The sequence below is a fragment of the Ipomoea nil genome, unplaced genomic scaffold (genome assembly GCF_001879475.1).
Source record: "Ipomoea nil cultivar Tokyo-kokei standard unplaced genomic scaffold, Asagao_1.1 scaffold3394, whole genome shotgun sequence".
In the NCBI taxonomy this organism is placed as follows: domain Eukaryota; kingdom Viridiplantae; phylum Streptophyta; class Magnoliopsida; order Solanales; family Convolvulaceae; genus Ipomoea; species Ipomoea nil.
Window position 1 is genome coordinate 21,602 of NW_017619822.1, and position 20,506 is coordinate 42,107.

The 20,506-nt window shown below is 40.1% G+C and overlaps 3 protein-coding genes across 5 annotated transcripts; all 3 read left to right on the forward strand.

The window, feature by feature from the left end:
- Window positions 1-4,374: 4,374 nt before the first annotated feature.
- Window positions 4,375-7,556, forward strand: LOC109171148. Its single transcript, XM_019320282.1, has 2 exons — window positions 4,375-4,574; window positions 6,797-7,556. The coding sequence occupies exons 1-2, from the start codon at window positions 4,469-4,471 to the stop codon at window positions 7,024-7,026; spliced, it is 336 nt and encodes a 111-aa protein (XP_019175827.1). The 5' UTR covers window positions 4,375-4,468; the 3' UTR covers window positions 7,027-7,556.
- Window positions 7,557-11,292: 3,736 nt separating this feature from the next.
- LOC109171147 lies at window positions 11,293-16,520 on the forward strand. 3 transcript variants are annotated; one of them, XM_019320278.1, is made up of 11 exons: window positions 11,304-11,546; window positions 11,638-11,694; window positions 11,815-11,866; window positions 11,968-12,041; window positions 12,139-12,269; window positions 14,002-14,092; window positions 14,344-14,630; window positions 14,716-15,279; window positions 15,450-15,554; window positions 15,923-15,990; window positions 16,202-16,520. In XM_019320278.1, exons 1-11 carry the CDS (start codon window positions 11,522-11,524, stop codon window positions 16,311-16,313), a joined length of 1,566 nt encoding a protein of 521 aa, XP_019175823.1. In that variant the 5' UTR covers window positions 11,304-11,521; the 3' UTR covers window positions 16,314-16,520. The 3 variants fall into 3 exon arrangements, with proteins under 3 accessions (XP_019175825.1, XP_019175823.1, XP_019175824.1); XM_019320279.1 differs by having other exon boundaries at window positions 11,306-11,546; window positions 14,719-15,279; XM_019320280.1 differs by lacking the exons at window positions 15,923-15,990; window positions 16,202-16,520 and adding an exon at window positions 15,750-15,916 and having other exon boundaries at window positions 11,293-11,546; window positions 15,450-15,572.
- A 288-nt stretch (window positions 16,521-16,808) lies between these two features.
- On the forward strand, window positions 16,809-18,983 carry LOC109171069 (ectonucleotide pyrophosphatase/phosphodiesterase family member 1-like). The gene is made up of 2 exons (XM_019320200.1): window positions 16,809-17,169; window positions 17,318-18,983. Exon 2 carries the CDS (start codon window positions 17,341-17,343, stop codon window positions 18,820-18,822), a length of 1,482 nt encoding a protein of 493 aa, XP_019175745.1. The 5' UTR covers window positions 16,809-17,169; window positions 17,318-17,340; the 3' UTR covers window positions 18,823-18,983.
- The last annotated feature ends 1,523 nt before the right edge of the window (window positions 18,984-20,506 follow it).

The following is a 20,506-nucleotide window of genomic DNA, read 5'->3' on the forward strand; positions in this document are numbered from 1 at the left end:
AAATAATATATATATATATATATATATATATATATATATATATATATATATATATATACATACATACTACAGATTATATGAGAAAGATGACTTTAGGTAAAAAAAAAAAAAATAAGGTTAAATCTCAACCATAGATCTAGTCCAAATCAACAGTTCAAAACGAAGAATAATTTAAAAACGCGCGGTGATATTATTGTAATTTTGAGTAGTTAAGTTTAGATGTTCTTTTTTTTTCGAATGCATATTTTTTTCTTCTTCAAGTGCACATTTTCCTTCTTTGAGTGCATATTTTCCTTCTTCGAGTGCATATTTTCCTTACTCGAATGCATTTGTTCTGTCTTAGTACTTAGTTTTCTCTTTGTGTGCAAATTTTTATAACTTTGAGTGCAAAAATTTGGCCTACAAGTGCACATTTCTGTGCGTTCAAGTGCACATTTTTGTGCATTCTACTTATATTTATGTGCCAATGTTTATTATATATTTTGCATTATTTTCAATAATCTATAACTAATTTTCTAATGAAATTTTTGAGATTTACAAACGATTTGTATGTGCAATTGCTTCAATAACATTTAAGTCGAATAACTTTCCTTTTTGTTACCATAAATTGCTTCGATTGAACATATTTATGTCTTCGAGTGCAGAATTTCTTTCCGTCAAGCACACATTTTTTGCCTTCAAGTGCATATTTTTGTGCTTTCAAGTGCGCAATTATGGGCAAGTGTTTATCATATGTTTTCTCTTCTTTTCAATAATCTATACCACGGACCCGCAGGCACACCTCACCAGGTACAGGGCCGCCATGATGATCACCGAGGCGACGGACGCCATCCTATGCAGGGGGTTCTTCGCCACCCTGGACGGGCAGGCGCATGACTGGTTCGGATCCCTCCCGGCGGGGTCCATCTCCACCTTTGCGGACCTCACCCGGCAGTTCCTATCCCATTTCGCCACCAGCATACAGCGGAAGAAGTAAATTGCCGACCTATGTGATTTGAAGCAGGGGAGATCGGAATCGCTAGCCGAGTACCTCAGCAAGTGGAAGAAAGAGGCCATGGGGGTCGCCAACTTTGATGCGAAGTCGGCCATGCTGATTTTCCGAAACAACTTGAGGTCGGGCGCATTCCACCGGGACCTCATCAGGTACCCCCCAAGGACCTATACCGACCTGATGGACAAGGCAGCAAGGTACGCTGACGCCGAGGCTGCCGAGAAGATGAAGAAGGAACAGGAGGAAGGAAGAGGTCGAAAAGACAAGGCACCCCAGGAGGAGCGCAAGTCACCGCGGCCACACCGACGTGAGTGCGCTGAGGGGCCCAGGCTGAACCCCACACGCTATCTCACCCCGCTGACACAACCTGTGGGTACCATCTTGGCACACGCGGAGGACCAGGGAATCGTGGTATTCCCGAAGGAGGAGTGCATGAAGATATAGGCGAGGGGGGACTCCAACAAGTATTGCAGGTTCCACCGGCAGAAGGGGCACGACACAGACGAATGCATCCTCCTAATATAAAGAGACAGATCGAGGAGCTCATCCAAATGGGTTACCTAGGCGCAAGGCCAGAAGCAAGGCAACGTATGGAGAAAGGGTGGTGACCAGGCGCCATCCACCTCGGCCCCCCGTAAGAGGGACCACTACGACCACAGCTCCGAGGAGGAGGAGAAAACAACGGAGGACTCCCAGCCCCCGAAGAAACGTGCCATCTATGTCATCTTTGGGGGGCCCGAGGGAGGGGACTCGCCAGCCGAGCGGAAGAAGTGGGCGAAGAGCTTGTACGTGGGGGAGGTCACACGTACCCCCCATGAGAAGAAACCAAAGAAGGAGCCCATCACGTTCACCGACGCTGACCTGCCAGATGGGCCCCTCCCCCCGAGACGCCCTGGTGGTCAAGCTGGACATCAACAACGTGGTGGTGCACCGGGTGCTCGTAGACACGGGTAGCTCGGTGAACGTCATGTACCACGACACGTTCACCCAGTTGGGACTCTCAAGAGGACTGCTGGAGCAAATACGGACTCCCCTGTCCGGGTTCACGGGGGACTCAATTGAGACGGAGGGGTCGATCAATTTGGAGGTGGAGATAGGCACCCCACCTCACACCAGGAGGTGGGAGGTCGAGTTCGTAGTCGTCAAAATCAGCTGCGCCCACAATATAATACTCGGCCGACCCGCCCTAGAGGACCTCAGGTGCGTAATTTCCATGGAGTACCTATGTCTCAAGTTCTCGACACCGGCCGGAGTCGGGGTCGCCCGAGGGGGACTAAAAGGTGAGCCGCAGCGGCTACTTCAAGGCGTGCCGCCAAATTGGTCAGAAGGACCTCCAGGTCCACACCATCGCCGAAGAGGCATTTCGGGAGGAAGCAGGTCGCCACGTGAAAGGCGGACCTTGACCATTTCCCTCCCCCAAATAATGTCTGTGTAGGCGGCAATAATCGGAATAAAATTGAAGGTTACGAAATATGTTATGAGAAGGACCCTTGTTGCAAAGTGGGTCTGCGTTTATCTATCTTTGGAAAAAAGAAAAAAAAAAAAAAAAAAAAAAAAAAAAAAACCAAAAAACCACGTCAAGTGAAGGAGAACGAGTGCTCACCCGTTCTCTCCCCGCGGACCCTTAGGGGGCACGAGGTCCGACCTCACGTACCAACCCCGACGGAGGACGCACCCTAAGGGGCACAAGGTCCGACCTCGCGTACCAACCCCGACGGAAGAGCCCGGTGGCTTGGTCCGACAGGACTCGGCCTGAGAAGCTAACGCGCACCCTAAGGGGGCACGAGGTCTAACCTCGCGTACCAACCCCGACGGAGGAGCCCAGTGGCTTGGTCCGACAGGACCTGGCCCAAGCGATTGAGCGCACCCTAAGAGGGCACGAGGTCCGACCTCGCGTACCAACCCCGACGGAAGAGCCCGGTGGCTTGGTCCGACAGGACTCGGCCTGAGAGGCTAACGCGCACCCTAAGGGGGCACGAGGTCTAACCTCGCGTACCAACCCCGACGGAGGAGCCCAGTGGCTTGGTCCGATAGGACCTGGCCCGAGCGGTTAAGCGCACCCTAAGGGGGCACGAGGTCCGACCTCGCGTACCAACCCCGACGGAAGAGCCCGGTGGCGCAGTCCGGAAGGACTTAGCTCGAGCGGCTGACGTACCCTAAGGGAGCACGAGGTCTAACCTCACGTACCAACCTCGACGGGAGAGCCGGGTGGCGTAGTCTCATAGGACAACGTTAAAGAGGCTAATACATGGCCTAAAAAAAAAAAAAAAAAAAAAAAAAAAAAAAAAAAAAAAAAGATAAAATAAAATTAAGGCCTAACGCACCTCGGCACAACACCGGGGTGCACCATAGTCGCACCACGGCTCGTTGCCGAGGTCCACCTCGGCGCGATGCCGAGGTCCACCTCGACCCAAGGCGGCCGAGGTGGAGCGGCCCAAGACGTCTCACCTCGACCCAAGGCACATCGGCTCAGGACACCTCGGTCCAAGACGCCTTGGCATAAGGCACCTCGCTAAAATTTGGAGCTCGGAATTTTCCCACCTGGGGGGCTCAGGTCGGCGCACGGATACTCTCATTCGTTGACTCCTACTCGCAACGAAGAGAGTGGGGGACTCATGATGGATATATTATACTCACGACCCGACCCGGGGTAGCAACACGGACAAGGAGCACCTTGGTGGAGCCCGAGAGCAACACGGACCCGGGGCACCACGGAGGTGCCCAAGAGCAACACGGACCCGGCGCACCACGGAGGTGCCCAAGAGCAACGCAGACCCGGGGCACCACGGAGGGTACCCCGACCCGAGCCGACCTCCATGGGGCTCGGGTCGGGGAGCTCGGTCCTACCTGAGCTCGGCACCACCCGAGCTCGGGACCCGACCCGATCCGGTCCACCCGGGCCCGGTCAAAGTTGAGATCTAAGCACCCCCGATTTAGGGTGAGGCGGTTGGGGGGTTTAGCTTGTATAAAAACCCCCTCCTTGTCCTAACAAGGGGCATTCATTCTACGATATACAATTATTACACACTTTGTCTTACCGGATCTCTGTAATAGCCAAATCCTACGGCAATTAATATAATATACGGTCACCAACGACCTTTACGACATCGTTCTATATTTCGTTTATTATTTATTATATTACGTTCTTATCCGGATTTATTGATTCAAGTCCACCCCGAATTAATTAAATCCATCAAGTAGAATTGTATGTTTAAACATTTTGACAGAAATAACTTCCCCTAAATTTTAGTGGAAATCATTTTCCACTAAAATAGTTTCATTTTTTTTGACTGAATTTTTCTATTTCATCCAAACATCAAAAAATCTTGGAAATTATTTTCCAAAGTCATTTTCCGGTTTCTAAACTGAGCCTTAGTTTTGGTGCGAGCTGAAGTAAGGGTCATCGATTGGGCGTTACCGGACAATTAGCAAGTTTTCCCAAGCAAAGAGTTCGCTGTGAGTGTGTTTCAGTCCAACATGGCAGGAGAATCGCAGAAGATGGAGGTTCCTCCTCTTTACACCGAGATGCGTCGTTCTAAGTTCATTTGGCGCTCTGTTCTCATCTTCAATCTCGCTCTTGGAGGTACCTTGACTCCCCCTATCTTGTGCAGCACCAATCTTTTTTCTTTTCCTCGAATCATGGAACACTCGTATCACAAATAGGCTGAGTGTTGCTAAATCCGTGGATTGGGGCTTTATATTATCTATCATTGTGCTGCATTTTGGATAGATACCTGCAAAATTCAGTGTTCTGTTATTGGTTTTGGTTTCTATCTAATGCATCTATATTTCTATCTCTCTGCGCCTGTGATTACGTTTATTAAGATGATACTGAAATGGCTTTCGTGCGAGTTTGTAGTTGTAATAGAGTAAATCAGGATCTTTAGTGTTTGTGCATCAACTGTTTGTTTTAATGTCAGAGAGGAATGGTCTCTTTTCTGGTCAGAGTCGTGGAGTCAATAGTTTGGTTTTCCTACTTGGTCGTGGTGACTATGAAAATGGTCTTGATGATATCACTCTTTTGAGGATTTGTGTTGTCAGTACAGTGTATCCATTATTTACAAGTTTCACCAGTAATTAGAGGCTTTTTGAGTCTATAAATTGTAGGTGACCACAGATTTTTATTGGATAGTGTTGTTGGATCTTTAGTTAGAACTGTTACAGATATGCATGAGAACTGCAGATGAAAAGAAAGAAATGGAGGAAGCGGAGAGCGCAGAATTATTCCTGGGAGCAGAGAGTTTTATTGGTTTTCAGTTTCTAGTTCAATGCTTTTTGAGTCCGTTACGAACTTACAATTCCCTTTTATAGAGTAATAATAATAACTATACTACTAGAAGAATCAGCTACAGTTGATCTTTGAATCTAGCTAATAACAGGGTTGCGTTCATTCTTTTCCTAAGTTTCATTTCTGTTAACTCTTAGCACCTCCAATAGTTATAACAGCCTAACTACCAAGCACCAATTGCTTCAAAACAATGGTGTTTTTGCCTTTCTTGCACAGAACTGACTATGCCTATTGTACAAGTCATCACTGCACAGGAGTGGAACAGATACAAGAACTGTTGTCACTGTTGTTCATTTAATATCTGCTTATATTGCAGTTTTTAAATATCTTTCTCTTTAATGGAATGTATTACAGAAATTCCCTTAAAGCTATGGAGTATCTAGTTTGAATCTTTTTTGTCTCTCTTGAAAATTTTCAAAATGCTTTACTGGCAGGATCGTGTTTTAATTTGTTATTAGGAATGAAAAGTCCAGCCGTCCAGGCCACAACCCCTATACTTTTGCTACCTAGATAACCCTGAAAGAGCCATATTCTACATTTTAAAGTCTATTGATCACTTGAAACCATAAGCAATTTCGTTAAACTTTAATAGTTGCAAAAAATTTCCAGTGGAAAAATATGAAGTTGAACATAATAACCCCGTTTACTTTAGAAAACTGTTCTCTATTTTTTGTTTTATAATTTTTCAGTTATCATTTTTTGTTTTCTATTCTCTATTTTCTGTTTAGAAAACTTGTTTATTAATACTCATTTTTTCAAATTTATTTGTTTAGAAAAGCGTTATAAAATTAACACAAGTTTAATTTTGAGTAGTTTTTAAACCTTATATTTAAAATATTTTTGGATATGTTTGGTTTAAATTGAATAAATATAATTTATACTTTTAAGTCTAATATATATAAGACTTTTACATTTTATATCCATATATAAATATCTGAACCAATAACCAATTAAGTTCACCTAAAATTTACCAGGACTATGTGGTCCAATGGTATCCGGGTTGGACTTCCATTTGGAAGATTATAAGTTCGAGCCTCAGTGGAGGCGTTATTGGTTCTTTGTGTTTCAGTAGGTTGAGAAAGGGATACTACAATGTAATAGAGCCAGTAACTTTCAAAAAAAAAAAAGTTCACCTAAAATTTAGTTTAGATAATATTAATATTTTTTTGAGTTAATATTTAAAATATTTTTGGATATATTCATTTGAGTGATATGTATATATATAATTTTTACTTTGAAGATTAATATGTGTGAAACTTCAATATCCGATATCCGCACCAAACTTATATTATGATATGACATAACTAAAAATATCCGAACCAATAATCTATTGAGTTCAATCAAAATCTAAAACTTGGTGTAGAGCTGAAGTTTTAATTGTGATATTGTGAATAATGTCTAACTTTAAGCGTAAACAAATAAGTTATGCTTATATAAGTAAATGCGATCCCTTGAGTTCCAAAAGTTTTTATGCCATTGATTCAACTTTACTTGACTTTTTTAAAAATTTTATGCAGCATACATATTTAGCAGACCAGTGAAGAAAGACTCACGAGGAAAAGAAATAATAGCTACAAGTAAAGACATGACTGTCCCCCCTGAGACAAGTGCTCCGGCTGAGACAACTACTCTGGATTATGATGAAGTTATCTTCTTTCCCACTGAGCCTGAGAAGGTACCAGGGTCTAATGCATTTCCGGGGCAGGGTTATTCTCGCAGAACCAAGGCACAGCAAGGGGAGCTGTGATTTAGGAAGTTGCTGTGTTGGGGAAGTCAAGTTTTAGGAATCTTTGTATTTTTAATCATTAGTTTTGAAATCCTTGTATTATGCTATAGAATGGGGAGCTAGTTACAATAATAGCAAGCAGAATTTTAATCTGGAAAACGGAGTTTTGGGTCAGCTGGTTCTTGCTCTTTGGTTAAGGGCTCTGTTCAAGGAACACAAAAGGAAAACAAAACGAAGAATAGCAGCTGGCAAAGAGAAACAAAATAGGGATATTGGGAGAGAAGAGAAAGATTAATGCTGTTCAAGATTGACAGATGTACTGAACTGCATTTCTTCAATTGCATTTTTTGTTTGAGAGAAATACTACAGGAAAGAGAGGAAGCAGAAAGTAGGAGAAGAGCCAAAAATTTTCACTAGCTACTTTTCCTGGTTTTACAGAGTGTTGATTCCTGTTTGTGCGATTATCCTTGTATTCTCAAATTAGTTGAATGTAAATCTTCCTAATTTTTGTTGATGGAAGAGAATATCAGAAACCCAAAGTTAGAATTGTCTATTCAGCGGAGTAACTATGTTGGTTATCATTTATATGCTTCCTGGTTAAAGTTTATATTTCACATTCTATGAATCTATGATATAATGCAATGCAATATGGCAAACGATCCACGTAATGACCACGGTCCAAAATAATGTCGTGAATATTATGAGTAAAAAGAATTTACATTATGTTTTAAAATAATATACAATATACTTTAGAATAATGTACATTATGTTTTAGAATAATGTACAATATGTTTTAGAATAATGAAACATCTGGGGTAATATAATGTGCATTATGTTTTAAAATAATGTACATTATGCTTTAGAATAATATATATTATGTTTTAAAATAATGTACATTATGAGTTATAAAAATGTATGTTGCAGCTGAGCACGCCAAAAAATAAAATTAAATAAAATGAAGTCGTTTTTTGACCGTGGTCCACACAGCTGTGTAGACCACGGTCCATGCAATAACTATTGATGCAATATATATTGGATAACGGAACATAATTTTTGTCAATTTGGTGTATGACTATGTGGTAGAGCCTTAGGCTATCCACACCCTTACAATCTTCGCTCACTTTCAAAATGTCATATTACTAAATTTACAATGATTTATTATTCACTCCTATCCATATAATTCTCTCTTCTCTTTCAAAAATTGTCTCACTTTCATATTATGTTATTAAAAATTTAATTTGTATTAATAAAATAATAATAATAATTAAAAAGTCAAAAAGTGAATTGTTGTGTGTTGCAATTTTGACACACGAATTGCATTTGTTGCATGTGTCAGAATTGCAACACATTATCAAAAAAAAAAAAAAAAAACACAGAAAAAGAAATGCCACACAGGATTTGCATTTGGTGGTGTTGGTTTTACGGCTTAGGGCAGTCAATCGGTAAGCTAACACTACCGTAAAATATTAGGTAAACAAAGTAAAGTATGTCAAAAAAGAAGTAGAGTAACGGGACGATATTCAAGAATCCCACCTTTTACAAGGTGACTCCGGAGGGATATTTATACAAGAAAATAGATCCTCCATAAGGTAAGAAGGGAGTAACTAAACAATCTTTGGAATCTACCATAATTAATGTGGTAACTACCTAAACCGAGGAAAGGAAATTACTTGCTGGACAAGGAAAGAGATCTCCGCAGAATTTGCCATTAATCGTTTCTGGAGCACGCACTTGGTCGAGGACACACCGACTGCCTGGCTATGTTACCTGGCTAGGGCGGATAAGGCACCCAAATAGGGACACACCGACTAACGAGTCTGGTCGCCCACTTGAGCCAGCCAGAAGCCCTAACTGGGGACTCGCCCACTGGGCGCCCTGGTCTCTCGGGTGCTCATGCAGTCACGCTGTCATCGCTGACAAGAGAGGCGCTTCCTCTTGAATTGTTAAGTGTTCTTCTACAATTGGGCCCGACCACCCTTCACGCTCCCAGGCTGAGTGCATACTTAACGGTATATATTAGGTGGACTTTCAAAGCTACAAATGGCCTTAGATGTGACTATTTCTTGTGCCCGTGCCTCACCTTCACAAGACTGGGTTAGTCTTACAATCATTATTCCGTGAACCATGGTCCACATATTTGTGTGAATAAATAAAAAGTACATTTTTAATATACTAAAAGTATATTATTTGTATATATAAAGTACATTATTTAAAAATACATGATTTTTTTTATATTATCAGACAATGTACATTTATTACACAAATAATATATTTTTAATATATTAAAAATATATATTACATTTATGATTCACACAACTATGTGGACCATAGTCCACAAAATAATTTGCCTTAGTCTTGAACTTGGGCAGGGGCACGGTGAGAGAGTTGCTTTCAACCCCAAGTCGATCCCATCAATGGCTCAATGCACACCCCTATTGAGTGTGGTTGTTATACAGGGGACCATGGTCCATAGTGTTATGTGAATTATGCTTGTCAAATAAAATTGTAGTATTTAATTAGAGTTAATACCATCTGAGGTCCTCCGAGTAAAGTGGTTTTGTCACGTTTAGTTCTAAACTTTCAAATTAACCATATGTGGTCCTTCGACTTTCAAATTTAACCATTCGTGGTCCAAGTTAACCACCCATGGTCCTTCAAGTTTCGAAATTTAACCAGTCATGGTCTTCTTGAAAGGACCATGGTTGGTTAAAATTTAATAGTTGAAGGACCATAGGTGGTTAACTTGGACCACGAATGGTTAAATTTGAAAGTCGAAGGACCATATATGGTCACTTTGAAAGTTTAGGACTAAACGTGGCAAAATAACTATACTCAGAGGACCTCAGATGGTATTGACTCTATTTAATTAAATTGATACTTCAGTGTTGCTAATGTGTGTGAAAAATGAAACTAAAAAATAGAGATCATTCAACAACGTATTGTCAAATGAAACTGTAATATAATTAAAATGATACTTTAATGTTGTTAAAATGAAACTAAAAGTCAGAACCATACAATAACATATATTGTCAAATGGACGTGCATTGTAATTAAAATAATACTTTAGTATTATTATAATTAAACTAGTGTGTGGAAAATGAAACAACAAAATAAAACTCATACAATAATGTATATTGTGAAATGAAACATAGTAGAATTAAAATGATATTTTGGTATTGCTATAATGAAACTAGTGAGTGTGGAAAATAAAACTTAAAAAACATAGGGTGTGTTTGGTTTGCACATAGGAATCAGAATCGGAATGGGTATCAAATACTTGGTAATGATAATGGGTTTTGGTGAAAGTATTTAACATGTTTGGTAGTAGGGTGGAATGAGAATGGTTACTAATAGCGAAAATTATACTGTGCAACCGTGTGCACCATGTATGGTGCACACGGTTGCAAAAACGACGTCGTTTTGACTAAAAACGCGCATCCCACTTTAAAAAAAAAAATTCAGGTTCGATTCCCGGTAATAACATTTTTTGTGCATAATTTGAATTATATATCCACAAATTCATAACTATATATCCACAAATTCATAACTATATATCCACAGTGAATGAATAACACAAAATCCAGAATGAATGAACTAAATATCCACAATAAATGGATTAAACATCCACAATGAATGAACTAAATATCCATAAATTCATAACTATATAACCACAATAATGCTATTGAGGGGAATCGAAACTGATTTTTTTTTTTAAATGGGACACACGTTTTTAGTCAAAACGACATCGTTTTTCAACCGTGTGCACCATGCATGGTACACACGATTGCACAACATAACTATTGTACTAATAGTAGTGCTTGAGAATGAATAAGAGAATGAAACCCTTATTTTATTTGGGTATGAGTTTTTCAATTGATGGGGTATTCGAAACTCATAGTAGTGTTTTAAAAACCTATCAACTGAACAACAACAATCACTTTCACACCCACAGCAAAACCCATCAACCAAACACACATAGTAATATTGTCAAATTAAACTGAAGTGTAATTTAAATAAATTATAGAATATGATCCATAGTAAAATTTGCCTATTGAGTGATGTCTCTTTGCTACCTACCACTTGGAGTCTTGAACGATCACTCATCTTACAATTTTTAACCATTTTTTTTAATCTGTGTAAGAGTAGATTATTACATTTCAAAATCCAAGAACATTTCATGAATAGATGAAGCAAGTCCCCAACTTCATTTAGTCCTTATTTATTATTGATCTTGAGCAACTCTGTTTTAGAAGTCAGAACAACTGATTCAGGTGAGACAAAAGGAGAGATTTAGAGGTGTCTGCCTAATAAATGGCATGGATAGTGGACCCACCCATCTCTCTCAACTCATCCACATACCTATTCTTCCATCCAACCAAATTTCCATTCTATCCCCTGCTTCTGATTTGCTGCTCTGATAGGATTATTCACTTACCTCAAAATTCATTCACAACTGCTGAAGTCACAGCAATTCCCAATTCTTCTGCTAAATGTCCATTGCTCAGTGTCCTCTCCAATGCCAGGAACAATCCAAGTTTCAGGTACCCAGAGCTTATTTCCAACAGATATTAGTATTTACAGCCAGAATTCCTCTTTATGTGAACTATTTGTTTTGCCCTTTGCTCAATCTAGTTTTGGAATTCAAGGAGCTTTCATCTTCATCACCACCCTCCTCAGTATCTCTTAAAGGTGATTCTTCCATCAATCCTCCTTGGAAACCCTAAAATCAATCTCAGTCACTTATCCACTCCTCATATAATGACTGACATTTTCTGGGATTTGACAAAGGAACTATTGTTTGTGGTGCAGTTTCCATGGGGAAGACAGTATACCAAACTTGGGATAAAGGAGATTTCACATTGTAATGATTTCAAATTCTTGCATAGTTTTTGGCTTTCATTTGCTAGTCAGGGTGAATATATGTTGTACTGAATCTGGGTTTTTGTGATGGCACTTTTGTAGCCCCTTGACAACCTTTCGAGACGATTTGGTTGTTATGCTTCAGGATGATGAGGGGAATGAAATTTCTCATACAGGTAGGTCTATCACCTCTCTGTGCTTCAATTTTAAATTTTTGTCATTGCAGCTCTCTGTGTTACAATGGAAACCAACTTATTGTATTCACCATGGCAGGTGTTAAGACCACATTAATAGTTGAAAAGGGCTCCTGGGATGACATATTTCATCTTGAAGGATGGGGTTATGTCCACATGAAGTTGCAGTTCATCCTCAGTGAAGATGAACGCAACCGCATTCGAAATGTGGTATTGATTTTCTTCTATTTCCCCTTATTTTCATTCATTTCTCACTGTGAAAAAGCAATATGAAAAATCAACAAAACTGTTGGGCGGAGGCCGGTAAAGGCCAACTCTAGCATCCGGTGGCTAGGGAATTATTAGTTGCTTCTCGAAAATGTTATGGCGGTTTATAAGGAAATAAATTTGCGCCTTCGCTACTAGCTATAGCTTTTGGCGTAGTGGTAACTGGTAAGCGTGATCCTAACAACCGGCATCAAAGTCAGGTGGGCGGAGGCTAGTTGCTTCTCGAAAATGTTATGGCGGTTTATAAGGAAATAAAGTTGCGCCTTCGCTACTAGCTATAGCTTTTGGCGTACTGGTAACGGGTAAGCGCTTGATCCTAACAACTGGCATCAGAGTCAGGTGGGCGGAGGCTAGTTGCTTCTCGAAAATGTTATGGCGGTTTATAAGGAAATAAAGTTGCGCCTTCGCTACTAGCTATAGCTTTTGGCGTAGTGGTAACTGGTAAGCACTTGATCCTAACAACTGGCATCAGAGTCAGGTGGGAGGAGGCTAGTTGCTTCTCGAAAATGTTATGGCGGTTTATAAGGAAATAAAGTTGCGCCTTCGCTACTAGCTATAGCTTTTGGCGTAGTGGTAACTGGTAAGCACTTGATCCTAACAACTGGCATCAGAGTCAGGTGGGAGGAGGCTAGTTGCTTCTCGAAAATGTTATGGCGGTTTATAAGGAAATAAAGTTGCGCCTTCGCTACTAGCTATAGCTTTTGGCGTACTGGTAACTGGTAAGCACTTGATCCTAACAACTGGCATCAGAGTCAGGTAGGCGGAGGCTAGTTGCTTCTCGAAAATGTTATGGCGGTTTATAAGGAAATAAAGTTGCGCCTTCGCTACTAGCTATAGCTTTTGGCGTACTGGTAACGGGTAAGCACTTGATCCTAACAACTGGCATCAGAGTCAGGTGGGCGGAGGCTAGTTGCTTCTCGAAAATGTTATGGCGGTTTATAAGGAAATAAAGTTGCGCCTTCGCTACTAGCTATAGCTTTTGGCGTACTGGTAACTGGTAAGCACTTGATCCTAACAACTGGCATCAGAGTCAGGTGGGAGGAGGCTAGTTGCTTCTCGAAAATGTTATGGCGGTTTATAAGGAAATAAAGTTGCGCCTTCGCTATTAGCTATAGCTTTTGGCGTACTGGTAACTGGTAAGCACTTGATCCTAACAACTGGCATCAGAGTCAGGTGGGCGGAGGCTAGTTGCTTCTCGAAAATGTTATGGCGGTTTATAAGGAAATAAAGTTGCGCCTTCGCTACTAGCTATAGCTTTTGGCGTACTGGTAACGGGTAAGCACTTGATCCTAACAACTGGCATCAGAGTCAGGTGGGCGGAGGCTAGTTGCTTCTCGAAAATGTTATGGTGGTTTATAAGGAAATAAAGTTGCGTCTTCGCTACTAGCTATAGCTTTTGGCGTAGTGGTAACTGGTAAGCACTTGATCCTAACAACTGGTATCAGAGTCAGGTGGGCGGAGGCCAGTAAAGGCCAAGTCTAGCATAAGTTGCGCCTTCCCTACTAGCTATAGCTTTAGGCATAGTGGTAAGCGCTTGATTCTAACAAAAACTAATATTTTCTAGCATAGATTTGAACAGCTAGCACTGATTTCAGACTTCAGATAGGCTAACTTTTTAGCTTGTATCAATGGTTTAGCAATGTTATTCATAAATGCATTTTCGTCGGTCTTGCAGAGAGAATCTGCTATGAGAAAGAAGCAAGACAGAATTCGTGGTATACCAGAAACTGCCACTGCTGTCGGGGATTTTAAGAGGGGGCTTTCAGGTTTGTTCATCCATACCCACCTGGACTGTATTTTGAATGAAAAAACATAGAAATCTTTATTATCCTGTCTTTTTGGAAATTTTTTTTGTCAAGATTCTGGGAGTGTTTCTCAATAGTTTAATAGTTTCGAAGTTTAGCCTTGAAAATCATTGCAAAATTGGTTGCACGCCGAACAATTTAGAATCATCTGATGGTGAAATGGTGTTTCCTCAGCTTTTCTGATAGTCAATCCACCTTTTAGAATGCAACAGATAGAACTGAAGGAACTTCATCTTCTCCCATGAGACACGAGGATGAAGAACCTCGTTATAAACATGACAGAAGCTCACCTGCAGAGAAGCTTGAAACTCAATCAACGCCCAGCACTGCCCTCGTAGGACCAATTTCTGAGCAGAATGCTCAATCTAAGTTGGGAGTCTTGGAGATAAATGAGAAGAAAGACGACAACAAATCTAGTAATCCTGAAGGACAGGTATCTGGGAAAACATCTAGCAGTGTAAGAAAAATGATAAGTGCCTTTGAAACGAGCTTATCTCAGGTAAATCTGTGGTATGAGTTTAGTTGAGGAGAATGATTGGTTTGGCGTTTTAAGTGCGTAACCTTTTCTTTTCGTAACGCTGAAGCAGGAAAGAAGGCCACTTGTGAAAACACAAGCATCGAAATCTCAACCGAACATAGTTGGAATGGGTGGTTCTCTAAAGGACCCTCTTGTTTCCAAGACTTGGCAAGAAACCCAAACAAGTACAGAGAAAAGCGGGGAGAGTAGTCGCTCTGCTCTGAACCCAGTTGGCATTAAACCATCTTACTCCTATAGGGAGTCAACTGCAACAACCATCAGCTCTAAAGGAAATTCAAGTATGAAGAATAGCTTATCCATTCGGGAAAGTGGCACGGTCTCTGGGAGAACAAATAAAGATCATTCTGGTATACAGACAGATTCTGTTGCAGAGAAAAAAGGAAGAGAACTTGGCTCGGATATTTCACGAGCAATTGATTTTCAAAGAGCAGCTTCGAATGAAAAACTTAAATCGTTAGCTTCTGAAAGCTCTGGTGCATGGATATTCCCAGATAACATGAGGCATCTGTGTATAACAACTGCAGGTAAAGAGGTACTAAATTTCTTGGAAGATAGCAGTACAGAAGTTAATGTTCATCAAAGTAAGACGAGGATCTCCTTGCAAGGAAAGGTACTAAACTATTCGATCCGGATTTAGTTAATTTTCAAGGGTTATGATGACCATCATTCACAATTTCACACTATAACTGTATAAATAATTCAGGATGTTATTACAATGGCAATCAAATCAATAAATTATATAGCTTTGGTTAATGTCCCATTTTCTGAACATAATTTCAGCAAGATTCTCTGCAAGGAACTGATCCCACGATGAAAGGCAGCGAAAAACTGCACAAGCCATATGAAGGCTCAGAAAAACATGGCTCTTCTGGACCATTTGGACAGGTTTACTTCGTATTCATTTTTTCTTTTGGTGTAAACCACAATGTGGTCCGGGTCTTTCTCTGTCCGTTTAACGGTCCAGGTCCACCCGGTTCGCTCCGAGAAGCACAGAAGCTGGCCCAAAGGGAATCGTCACTTGTGGGAATTGAACCCGAGTTATCCCGAAATTCTCCCCCACAAAGAATTTCGTATTCATTAAAATTTGATCTTCATGCTTATGTTGTGGTCTGAAAATCTCACACATGCTACTTCAAAGGTTTCAATAAAAATTATGTCATAGGTTTTTTTCGGTGGTACAGATAACAGATGTTTATCTCAACCCCAAATCATCCTTATATGCTACAAATTTTCTTTGTTGGTGTTCTATCCAGGTACTCAAAATTGCGGCGATCATAGGCTTTGGAATATTTGTTCTGCTCAATAGACAAAAAGAAACCAGGTATGTCTACAATCTGTATACTTGCCTCACGTTACTTCTCCCACATTCATACAACCTAGTAACATTATTCATTGCTTAAGAACGCTAAAAGACATCTTATTCATCTTTGAAATGGCTAAAGAAACATAAAAATACTTGAAATACTTGTACTGAGCTTTCCAGTTACAGATGTGCCCTTTTCTCTTGTTTGTAACCGGAATTTTGCATACAGGACAAGTGAGGCGAGATCAAAGGATAGAAACTTCGCCACCGCCCCAGATTACGTGGATCGACTAACTCCTTCAGAAGAACAATGGAGAACTTTAATGGAGAAGGAGGACTAATATGTTGAGATCTTTTATTTAGGAAGGTTATATATGTTGCCCCAAGTTTTGTAATTCTTACTGATATCTGCAAAATTTCAAAACTCTCTTTTGTCTGTCAATAAAACACACAAATCAATTTTTTTTTTATTTAATGATTTATGTATAAATTGGAATGTACTCATTAGGAATACTCATCAAAATAAAATTTTATGATATTTGAATCAATGCTTATTGGATTTATTGAACTGTGTGAAACAAATCAAGAATATAATTACCTGTTTTGTTATGATCTATTAATTAGGAAACCAAATATCTTCCTATTGGACTGCACATAGTTTTTTTTGAGTACTATTGGCTCCGTTACAATGTAATATCTGTTCATACATACTTTCTCAACCTACTGAAATACAAAGACGAGGACGAACCAACTTACTGAAGCACAAATAGTCAATGCCCCAACACTGGGGTTCGAACCTGAGATCTCTTATCTAAGATGCCACAGCTATGCCGCTCGACCACAAGGTCCAGTTTGGTAGTACATAGTTTTCTTCATCAGACAAAAACAAGAGGAAAATTGGAAGGGAAGAAAGAAAGGAAATCTTGGGTTTTACTCCATCATCCTCACCAACAAAATTCCAGCACCTATCTGCCATTCATTCTGCTCTGCCTTCATTCTCAAACACCAACTTTTCAACCAATCCAAGCACCCATTACTCCTTCCCTTTTCTCTCACTCCACACCCAAAACAATAGAGAGAGAGAGGGAGACAATGAAATTCAAATTGAGTAATACTCATATTACACAAGTCCCATAAAATTTTCCCAAGAAAAGTTACAAACTTTGCTGACCAGAGACTCTCAATCAAGCTCTGCAGGTAACAGAAGCAAACTGTTCAATTTTGTATCCTGATTAGTTTATGTGTGCACTTGGGGAGCCATTAGAGCAAACAAAACCCAGATCACAGCAGAAATCTTTGATTTGAATGCCCATTGAGGATATTGGTTTGTTTTGATCTTGTTTAGGGCAAAAATACAGATTTTGACAAATGAATTCTGACTCACTTTCCTTGTTATCACCAAACAATAAATCTACCCCAATCCCCACTAAGGAGGAAGAAGAAGAAGAAGAAGAAGAAACCCCAAAGTCAACCATAGCTTTGCTGTCTTTCAATACTGATTCTTCTTCAATCAATCCTTCAAAACCCACCTTAACTACCCTGATTCTCACTTCTCTTTTTCTCATCACTTCCATAGCTCTCTTTGCAGCCATTGTTTTTGCCTTTCTCTACTTCTCCTCATCTTCTTCCTCATCAGATTCTTCTGAGGTTTCAAGATCACTCAAAAAACTCAAACACCCAGTTGTCCTTTTGGTATCTTCTGATGGGTTTAGGTTTGGGTTCCAATATAAAGCCACCACTCCAAACATTCACAGCTTAATCAAGAATGGGACAGAAGCTGAGATGGGCTTAATTCCAGTCTTCCCATCTCTCACTTTCCCTAACCATTACTCTATTGTCACTGGTGTCTACCCTGCTTATCATGGGATTATAAACAATTTCTTTATTGATCCCAACACTGGTGACTATTTCACTATGCAAAGCCATGATCCTAAGTGGTGGCTAGCCGAACCGCTTTGGGAAACTGTGGTGAATCACGGTTTGAAGGCTGCAACTTACTTCTGGCCTGGCTCTGAAGTGAATAAAGGTTCTTGGACGTGCCCGGAGTTTTACTGTAAACGATATAATAGCTCTGTGGCCTTTGAGGATCGAGTGGATACTGTGTTGAACTACTTTGATTTGCCTAGTGATGAGATTCCTTCTTTTATGACATTGTATTTTGAGGACCCTGATCACCAGGGCCACAAGGTTGGGCCTGATGACCCTGAGATCACAGAAGCTGTGATTAGAATCGATAGGATGATTGGGAGGTTGATTCGAGGTCTTAAAGGTCGAGGGGTTTTCGAGGATGTGAACATTATGATGGTTGGTGATCATGGGATGGTGGGCACTTGTGATAAAAAGCTAATCTTTTTGGATGATTTGTCTCCATGGATTCAAATCTCAAAGGATTGGGTTCTCTCCTATTCCCCACTTCTTGCAATTCAACCACCATATAACTACTCCACTAAGGATGTTGTTGCCAAGATGAATGAGGGGTTGAAATCTGGGAAAATCAAGAATGGGAAGTACTTAAAAGTGTATCTCAAGGAGGAGCTACCTGGCAGGCTGCATTATTCAGGCAGTTCCCGAATTGCCCCGATCATCGGGCTGATTGATGAGGCGTTTAAGGTCGAGCAGAAGGACAGCGAGAGGAAAGAGTGTGGCGGATCGCATGGCTATGACAATGCATTCTTCTCGATGAGGTCCATTTTCATCGGCCATGGCCCGAGCTTTGCCAGAGGCCGAAAAGTGCCATCTTTTGAGAATGTTGAGATATACAACTTGGTCACTGCAATCCTCCACATAGAAGGTGCACCTAATAATGGCACAGCTTCATTTCCAGATAGAGTCATTCTGCCCAGACACTGAAACATTGATAAAGCAGTGTTTTTTCATACATTATTTGCTTATTTAGTCTGGTAGCTTAGCTTCTGCAGAGGTTAGAATTTTAGCTTCTCAATATATACACACAATTCTTGCATTAATAATATATTCTTGCTGTTGTTATATAGAAATGATGATGAAAAGATCAAGTATTGTTAGCTTCTGGTTTGTGTTTTTTTCATACATTAGGGGTGAGCAAATGATTGGTCGGTTACATAACTGACTGAAAAACCGACAGTCATTTTTTATTGCCATAACTGATCGAAAGTAATACTATAGCGGACCGAAAAATCGACCGTCGGTTTCTTATGGATATTGTTTTTGTATATTTTCTTATGGATTTATTATTATATGTATTATTTTAATTGGATTTATGATTATAGGTATTATTTTTAAGATTTAAAACTTTAGTTTAAAAAAGTTCGGTCAATCCGTTAACCGAAAAAAACTTCGATTTGATTAATTCGGTAATACAAAGTTCGATTCAGTTAACGGTTAAAGTTTTAAAAATTTCGATTAAAATGGTTCGGTTAACCGATTGAACACCCTTAGCCAGACCAGTCAGTATAGGTTCAAAGTTTACACCAACACACCCCTGTTGGATGGGAACATAAATGGATAGGAAGAAGAGACTGATCTTTAGATTTAAGAAAAACAGATAAATGTTTTTGGGTATTCTTGTATTTTATTCAATCTTTCTTCGGATCATCCAATGTAATCAACAATATGAAATAAAATTTTAAGAGAATATGTTTTCTACCATCTCTTGTTGCAGTCTTGTTTCATGGGATGATTGTAAATGTAAATTCTCAAGATCCTTCACCTAGATTCCATCAGAATTAAACAAACCAAAATTCTTATGATGTTACTTGTAAGAGACAGTAGCAACCGGAAACTTCTTGTATTGTTTTGGAATGATTTTGGAGTTTATAGCATTCGTATGGCCTAGGATCAAGAAACATTAATTCATACATCATACATGGCACTTGGCAGAATGATTACGCTATATATATATATAGAGTTACAATCATATAAGAACCCGTGTTTAGATAAGAACATAGGAACCCATCATAACCTTTAATTATATTAAATGTACAGTTGAGATTTTAATGAAATTAAATAAATACAAAGATGGTGCTGATTTAGGAGATTAAGAGACGTATTTTTGGTATTAGGGGTAGTTTGGCCATTTTGTTGTGTGATCGTCTGGGGGAGTGCGAAAAAGGCGCCGGCTATTGAGTCCATCTTCTCGAAGGAGTCTGTCACTTCCTTTAATTTTGTGCGTCTCAATTTGATCGTGTGAATTCTCGAAGGAGTCTGTCAATTCTTCCCTCTCTTTTGCTCTTTCGTCTTGTTCCTCTCGTGCTGTATTCACCGTCGCTCTAATAAGGTTATGGAAGAATTCGTGTGAATTATGGAAGGATTCAAGTGCCTTTGAATTTCTGAGATTGTTCTCTGTGTATGATTGTGCGGTGGTTTTAGCGTGATACACGGTGATCAACGACATATTGGAGCGACGATGGAAGGCGCGACTACAAGTAAGAATTTTTTTTTCCTTCCTTCTGATACGATGAAGGCTTGCCCAGGCTGTCGAGGAAGCTTAAAGAGCAATTGATTTTGCACATGTTGAGGATGAAAGTGCAGAAAATTGGATCAGTGTTGTCAAATT